The 8,562-nt window shown below is 43.0% G+C and overlaps 1 protein-coding gene across 1 annotated transcript in view; it reads right to left on the bottom strand.

Moving 5' to 3' along the window:
• Positions 1-213: 213 nt before the first annotated feature.
• Positions 214-8,562, bottom strand: part of LOC124240774 (solute carrier family 28 member 3-like) — a 102,174-nt gene continuing 93,825 nt past the window's right edge. Inside the window, exons 15-20 of the mRNA XM_046663883.1 lie at positions 7,600-7,768; positions 7,002-7,199; positions 2,404-2,485; positions 1,570-1,668; positions 1,225-1,345; positions 214-340 (exon numbers count right to left, since the gene is read on the bottom strand). Coding sequence (XP_046519839.1) covers positions 214-340; positions 1,225-1,345; positions 1,570-1,668; positions 2,404-2,485; positions 7,002-7,199; positions 7,600-7,768 — 796 coding nt within the window. The remainder of the gene's footprint in view (positions 341-1,224; positions 1,346-1,569; positions 1,669-2,403; positions 2,486-7,001; positions 7,200-7,599; positions 7,769-8,562) is intronic.

The raw sequence follows: 8,562 nt of genomic DNA, 5'->3' as shown, positions 1-8,562 counted from the left end.
TGGTACATTATAGTAGTTCTCAGTGGGGAAGGGGCTGAGGAGGGGAGGAAGATGCTCTAGATCTGAAGGGTTCACTCCTGTTTTTCTTCTTTTCAGGTAAAGCTGACTCCATGATGGAAGTACCAATCTATGAAGAATAAGGTTTCTTTTTGTCTCCCTAAAGCAGAAAGTTCAGTATCTGTGCTTAGGGTTCTGTTGGAGAAGTGGCTGAACTCAAAATGCATCAGGGATCCAAGTGCAGTTCAGTGTCGATGGCTTCAACAATTCACAGCAGTTCTGCAAAGAATTCAGGCTGTGGTTTCCTCCTGGGATGACCTCCCCGGGACCTGTGACAACAGTGCTGGTAGAAAGTGGAATGAAACAGTTAGCTGAGACGTGGAAGATGGAAACAGTAGATGAGCAGAAGATGACATGTTAAAAATGGCATATGACAGGGAGCTGACTTCCCCCCTCACATTCAGGTGAGAGTGGGTTAAGGACAGAGGCATGAAAGAATTAGTTTTGAATTTGAAACCTTGTATGACCTTAAGGATTCCCCCTATTTCCTCCAGAATAAACAAAGAAAGGATAGAATTAATCCTCATCAAACACCTGCACATTAAGAAGGGCAAATGGGGTGGAGGTATTGATTTTGCAAATAGAAACCATACAGGGAGTGGGTGGCCGGCATGGGGCACTGACAGCCCCTCATCCACCATGGCCCATCAGCATCACCATGTTGTCAGGACAGTCAGCATTGCTTGATCCCCTTGAAAATGAGGCAGCACCTAGTAACTAGTACCAGAGTACTACAGTACTAATTAAGGGCATGGGCTCTGTGAGGAGAAAGACCCAGATATTCTTGGGTCTTTCTATCTGAACTGTGCTTGCGCTCATTTTGCTTGGGTCAGTGACATAGCCTCCCCAAGTCCTGATTTTATATAATGCTTAAAAAAGCGACAGTGCCTAACTTACACAGTGTCTGCAAGGTGTGAGCGAGCTGATTCACACCAAGTGCACAACACACAGTGGGGACACGTGAAGCGCTTGAGCGACACTAGATGGCTATGGGTCCTAGTCTTAGCCTAGAAACGTCAAAATGAAAGGCAGTTAGAATTGCCACAGACGTTCTCATATTTAAATAAAGTAAGAGTTATGAAGATTAAAAATAAGTGGATGGGGTCTTTAGGTCTGATTTTTAAATTAATGATGGATATAAAGAATTTATGATCAAGAATACAATACCTGCTCAATAGGTTCTGGCAACAGGACACCACATCGGTTGTGTTTTGAGGTAAGCCGGAGGCGAAGGCGTTCTCTAAAATGTGATGGCAGTTGATGTCTACAGGAGTGCTGGAGAGGATGCCTAGAAGTGGAACAGAGCGCCACGGATTTTATTAATTCACGAGGTCACTGACGTCTCCTGTTCCAACTTCTCCACCACGCTCCACACATTTCACTTCACGATGTGCTTAACACGGCCCTGCCTCTCAGCTCTCTGCACAGCATATGCTGCATGTGCAGGTTGCAGGCACTGCCCCCTCAGAGTTGTGGGCACAGGGACACAAGACACAAAGACTGAAGCAGTACCTGCAATGCAGGCGGTCATGAAGGAGGAGATGATTCCTGCAATCAGAGCTCTCACTGCCACTGCGGCGATGTCACGCTTCCTGGAAGGAGCAATGGATGCTGGAAACATGGAAGCAGATACGAGGTTAATGTTGAAGCTTATTGTTTAGAATTCCAAATTTCTAACCTCTGACAATTGTTTTGGGGCTGGAGTCTCAGATCGGCTGACTTTTCCTTTTTTTATTCAAACTTAGCTTGGAAATTCAAGATTCAAGAGCTTAGTGATGAGTTCCACGTCCAGAGAAGTCCTCTGGTGTGGGAGGAAAAGAAGTCTGTCCACACTGAAAGGCCCAGAGGCTTCCATTCTCCACAGAAGACACAAGTCCTAAGGTTCATCCAAAGGGCGCACACAGTGTTGTGCTGAGGGCACAGCAGTGCAAATGCATCGCAAGGAAGGATCCCAAACATCTGCAAATCATGTGTCACCATCCACATCTATGCCCATGGAAGACATCACTCATGAATTACAGCATTTTCCCACTTAACTTCCATTGGACCTCAGAATCTTTCTCCAGGCAGCCATTATAAGTCTACTGGAATTGGCATGGGAAGTGCAAGCCATGTGTCATCCCTGGCTGGAAAAGCACCTGTGCATTTGGGCAAATTCTTCCCGATGTTAGCTTGGGTCTACACAGTGAAACTACATTGCAGAGCAGGGATAACAAATAGACCCCAAAGGATTCACTGCTCTTGCAGGGCCTTCTTTTCCCGATTTGAATAATGTTACAGAGCAACATGGAGATCTGAAGCATGTTTACAACACATCTTTTGTTGAAGAATATTGTTTTTACTTACTGAATGTGCCGATCGCTATTCCTAGGGAAGAGATATTGCCAAAGCCATAGAGAGCATAAGTGGCAATTGTCTCAGAACGAATCTGTAAATAAGCATAAAGACACAGATGCATACACGGTGTGACCAACTTAGTAAATCTGACATCCTAACTGGGCTTCCTATTCTGATGACAGAATCAATTCTGGCAAATAAGTGCATGGTGTCAAACACCTGTTGCTTCCTAGATTCTAGTTTCCATTTCCCCTTGAATTTCAATGGAGACAAAGGGGCTGTGTGGATTCAGAGACTCTCTACAAAGGACTTGGAATTGGTAGTTTGGGCCCCTACAAATGTTACTTTCTGCTCAGTGACACTTTTTTTTTTTTTTTGAAGAATCCAGGATTTTTTTTTAAAGTTTGGCTCCTGAGCTAACATCTGTTGCCAATCTTGTCTTTTTTTCCCCTTTTTCCCAAAGCTCCCCAGTATACAGTTATATGTTCTAGTTGTAGGTCCTTTTGGTTCTGCTCTGTGGGATGCTGCCTCAGCATGGCTTGATGAGTGGCGCTAGGTCCATGTCTAGGATCCGAACCAGTGAAACTCTGGGACCTGAAGTGGAGCACACGAACTCAATCACCCAGCCACGGGGATGGCCCCTCAATAACAACTTTAAATATTCAATGTGACCTGGCCACCTGCTATAATGTGCCAGGCACAGAACCAGTTGCTGAAGATACAAAATTGGTCCCAGAAAACATTCACATTTGACAAAAGACTTATTCAGAATCCAATGATCTTTCTTTCACCATACATTACTTTGGCTTGTTCTAGAATTTCCTATGAGTGGAATCACTTAGCGTTCATGTTGTTGCATGTATTATTTATTTGCCTTTTTATTGCACAGTAGTATGCTCTTTTATAGAAATCTACAATTTGTGTATCCATTTACCTGTTGAAGCACATTTGGGTCATTTCCAACTTGGGACTTTTAGGAGTAAAGCTGCTATAAATATTCATCTACAGCCTTTGTGGGTATATCTTTTTATTTCTCCTGGGAAAATTTCCAGTAGAGGGATTGCTGGGTCATGCAGGCAGTGGATGTTAACTTGATAAGAAACTGTGAAGTATGTTTGTATTTTAAAAACAGGTTATGTCACTTTACATTCTCACCAATGATGTACAAGAGTTCCAGTTGCTCCACATCTCTGCTAACACTTAGTATTGTCCACTTTTTCAGCCATTTTAGTGGATGTGTGGTGGGATCTCATTGTTTTAACTCGCATTTCCCTAGTGATAAACACCATTGAACATCTCATGTGCTTATTGGATGTTTGCATGTCCTTTGTAAAATCTCTTTATTCATTTCTTAGGCACTTGTCTTATTATTATTGTTGAGTTACAACAGTTCTTTATACATTCCTGGGACTGGGTTTGTGTGGGAGTCGGGGGCTGTTGACTACACTGGCCATGAGGAAGATTTTCTAGGTGTGGTGGAAATGTTCTATATCTGATTGTGGTCATGGTTACACAGGGGACACATTTGTTAAAATTCACATGTACACCAAAAATGGGCCTTTTTTGTATGTAAATTGTATTTCAGTATAAAGGATATACTGGAAAAGGAATCATATCAGTAGAAAGGCAGCTCACAGATTTCACAGGAGTCCTTTCCATCTGGTTGTGGGGTGTGCTTGCCTTTCTTTGCTCCTCAGCTCTGACCAGCCCATAGGAACATTAGGTGCCTCTTCGAAGTGGGAGAACGGATTATCCTCTCACAGGGCCATGAGAGGATGGAAGGTGAATTCGTCCAAGTGTGAGCGTGGCCCTCCATCTCTATTCTGAAGGCAAGAGGTGCTGCTCGGCCAGATGGTTCTTTCTCAGGGTGAGGGACTGACTGCAGAGGATTGGAAGAGCCAGGGCACTTCACTGTTCACTGGAGGAACACCCAATCTGGCAAAGGCACCCTGACAATTGAGGCAACAATTATTTTCCCCGAAAATCCTGAAAAATCTATGATTTAGTTCAAAAAACAAACCAGGCCAATGCTACATTCAAAACTGGTGGTGCCTTTATTTCTTTCACTAGCTGGATTTTTTAAAGCTGCCATTCAAGACTCAAATGGTTATGGTAAGTTTTAGTTGAGAAAGCGCCTCTTTTTCCCTGGTTTCTGAGAACTCCTTTGTTGATGTTTTCAATCAGCATGCATATAGCAGAAAGGGAAAAAATATTTCAAGTATTTGAGCAGTCCACTGTTTCTGGAATAGCTCATCCTCGTCCCCTGCTCTGTCTAGTGCTTTTCATTTAGTTCAATTGGCTTCAAAAACAGGCCAGCTTATTAGGAGACCATGGGGAGGGAGAGGGCGTGAAGTGCTCGAGAGTCCTCTTTCTCCTTTCTGGGGATCTGCAGAGGAGGGTACACAGATGGGGCCACGTAGGGTTTTATAAAAAGAGGGAAAGGAAGCTGGGATGATTCCACTTTGTCGTTGCCCATAAATGTGCAAGACTACATGGTGGAAAGAACTGCACTAGGAAATTAATAGTACATCCTACAGCTCTCCTTGACATGAGCAAAGATGCCATATGTACAGGGACGGTCATTGTAGCACTACTTCCAATAGCAAAAAATCGATAAGAGTGTTCATCAACAGGGGACTGGCTAAAATAGGTTATGGTGTGCTTGCACATAGAATACTGTGTCACAGGCACTGGTGTGGAAAGGCATTTGAGATGTGTTATTAAGAGAAAAGAGCAAGGCTAAGAACAGTGAACATAATATGGCACAGGGAGAGGAGCTAGCGCCAGTGAAATAGGGAGGATGACTCACTTTTCCCTCTATAGCTTTTTGTACCTTTTGAATTCTGTGCCATGAAATGTATTACATATAAACAAACAAACATGCAAAGTATCATCTTTAAGAAAGAGAAAATGGAGTAATAAAGTGCAACATACACATGCTGACCTCTTACCTTAGATGGAGATCAGCATTGGGCATAATTTAATGGGTAACACAGAGTTTTTGCCTTATGGAGCCAGATCTTACACTTCAGTCACATGGTACCTTTTCCAGGAGACTACTGGGACACCCCCTCCACTTCTTTGTTGGTAAACAGAAATTGCAGGGACTCATCCCCATTTTGTTGATTAGAAATAAGAAACTGGGAAAAACAAAATGCTTTTCCCATTGTGAGACAACAATAACAGAAGCCATTGAGCTCATATTCCTAAATGTCCTCTGTGCACCTGCCCCTGGTTGGGCTCACCTCCAACCTGAATCAGCTCTACTGGCCTGCCTCTATCCTCTTACTAACCTGCTCACAAACCTGCTCAGCACTGCCAGACCTGTGAGCTTGCTTTGCTCATTAACAAAACTACTCTCTCCTGACAACTGGCAGTTGGGAATAAAAAACATTTCACTTAACTGAGCCTACGGTTTACTTTTGGCAGGGAAGCAAGCTGCTTTGTGGTGGCATCCAGACAACGAGGACATTTGGCCAAGCCCCACTGCGTGGTCAGCTGAAGAATGAGCATATGAGAAACAGGAGACCTACAGAGTCACTATTCACATCAGAAGTGTGAGTCAAATGCCCCTGATTAGAACACACAAATCAATACTCTCCCGGGGTGTGCTGTTATTTTGTGTAACACGTGGGAGTAAATGTGCATGTTTGGTCTCTGGGAGGCTGGAGACTGGGGGCTGTTCATAGGTGGGCCATCTCAGTTAGGAGCTTGGGCAGCATGCTTTCCCTCCCCTTTCCTTTAAAAGCCCAATATGTGCCTAGGACATTAATTCCAAATGGATTGTTTCCATGGATCATAGTGGTGGCCAGAAATACTCACCGTTTCCCTAAGAGTTTCCGTGTGTGCCAATTCTGTTCTTTAGGAAAATAAAAGTTGGAGACTCAGCTGCAAATATGGCCCAAGTAAGAGCCCCACCTGAGCTCCCTTATCCCATCCAAGGCCAAGGGGACATGAGCATCTCCTTGCAGGCTATCGACCTGAAGGCCTGACATAGTTCTAGGGCACTTGTTTCAAAGGTTCAGACAATAGACCCTGAGCTTCTTCTCTTCCCTCCTCTACGTGGAGAGCAGTGATTGTGTCTCACTACTTCGTTAGGATGTCCGGGCACTAGGTTGCATTTAGGCAGTTTCTCAGAGTTCATAGAATTCCTTAAGCTGAAAGGAAGAGAGCTTCCTGATCATTAGACTCTGAGACCCAGGAGGGCAGAGGCCTTATCACTTGTTCAACGCTGTGGCCTCTGTTTCTAGGTACACTGCACACAGAAGGCATTCGATAAATGTTTGTTGATGGACTGATTCCAGTCCCAGCTCATATGACTCTGGGATTGGATCCATAGTGCTCAAGAGTACATGACTGCAGTGGTAAGGATTAGCTGTGGTTCTACACACACACACACACACACACACAAGATTATTAATTCAACATAACTGAGAATTATGTGGTGCTATGTTCATTATGAGCTCCATGAGCTCTGGGATTTGGGTCTGTTTTGTTCTTTGATTTATCCCAAGTGCCTTGCCTGACACACAGAGGCACTAGTAACTATTTGTTGAGTGTATGTATGTGATAAAGACGTGCACCAAAAAATCAAAATATTTACTCACCGACATATATTGCTGCACACCATTCACAAATTTGGGTCCAGCCTCTTTCCGTAAATTCACCAATTTTGAGAGGCGCCCATAAGCCACAAGCTCATTATAGAAGGTCTTATAACCTATGAGTTTGCCAACCATAAAGCTGTCTTGCCAGTCCACTCCCATCATGAAGGAAAAGGGCATGAAGATGTAGGAGCATATCATCTACAAAAACCAAAAATGGATACTTTATTAGAGTAGCTATTTGCTCCCATTCTTCTGCCTCACCCTCATGACAAGATTGTTCCCACCCCTCTGTGTGTCCTTATAGACATAGAAATCCCCTCATGTGCCCTTGTCCATCTTCATCCATTAGAAGTCAAGGTTCAAATTAGCCATATGAAGTGACTGGATCCTTCGGATGGAGAGAATGACAGTATGTTGGTGGAATGAGGGTAATAGGAGACAGAGAAAGAGCTGTGGGAAGATAGAGGATACATCTAAGTTTTGTGTTGGTGTAAGAGTGCACTAGAGGCAGTTAGGGAAGGTGATTCACAAACCTATTTTATTTTTAAACAAAGATGGGCAGAAACAAAATGGAGAACAAACATGATAGAATATATACCTCGAAACTCAGCTGTGGGTAGTCAAACATGCTTCCAAACCAGGACAGGGCTGCATTCGCAAAAGACGACAGGGCCAGGAAAGCAATCAGAATCACAGTGATGTTTGCCACCAGGGAGATGGATGCGGATGCTCCCTGTGATGCTGCTTCTAGGATATTCCTTGAATCACTTTATAAAAAAATAGCAATGGCAGAATTACCACGGAGCTGTCAGCAGATGGACATCACAGGTGTAGATATGGGGAAATCAGAGCTCATTTGGATGGAGAGACAAATTCTCAGGCCCATGCCTTGGTTAAAATCCTCACCTGGATTCCATGAAATCATGAAGGTATTTATAATTACTGAGTGTAGGTGATGGGCATATGGGTGTCTAACTGTTTTACTACTCTTTTAATTGGTGGCATTTATAATTAAAAAGTTGGGAAGAGATAAAATACTATATTTTTAAAAATTTTATTTAATTAAAAGTAGCTACCAGAGAATATTTATAACATATTCATGGAATAAACACTAATACTTTAAGGAAGGCCTGAATATCCATCACCTAAGAAATGGAAGGTCACCCTCAACTTAGGTCCCCCTCCTCACACCGTGCCCTCCCTTAATCTCATCCTCTTCAATCTCATAGGTACCTGGCTCCCTAGAAGTTGCTTATCATTCCCTTTCTTTTCAATTTCCCTATATGTCTGCATCCCTAAATAACATGTTGTGTAGGTTCACACATTTGCTAACTTTATAAGTGGAATCACACGTATTCCATATATATATTCTTTGGCAACTTGACTTTTCATTCATGGTTATGACTTTACCTCCATGCAAACAAGAGGTGAATCTTGGAAACATGTTGGTTGTTGGATTCTGTTATTTAATAAAATACTTTTTTTTTCTTTTTCTTGCTGAGGGAGATTCTCCCTAAGATTGGTAACATTTGTACCAATATTACTCTATTTTGTATGTGGG

The sequence above is a fragment of the Equus quagga genome, chromosome 6 (genome assembly GCF_021613505.1).
Source record: "Equus quagga isolate Etosha38 chromosome 6, UCLA_HA_Equagga_1.0, whole genome shotgun sequence".
Lineage (NCBI taxonomy): Eukaryota > Metazoa > Chordata > Mammalia > Perissodactyla > Equidae > Equus > Equus quagga.
The sequence above is the reverse complement of the archived record's forward strand: the minus strand, read 5'-3'. Positions and strand labels throughout refer to the sequence as shown.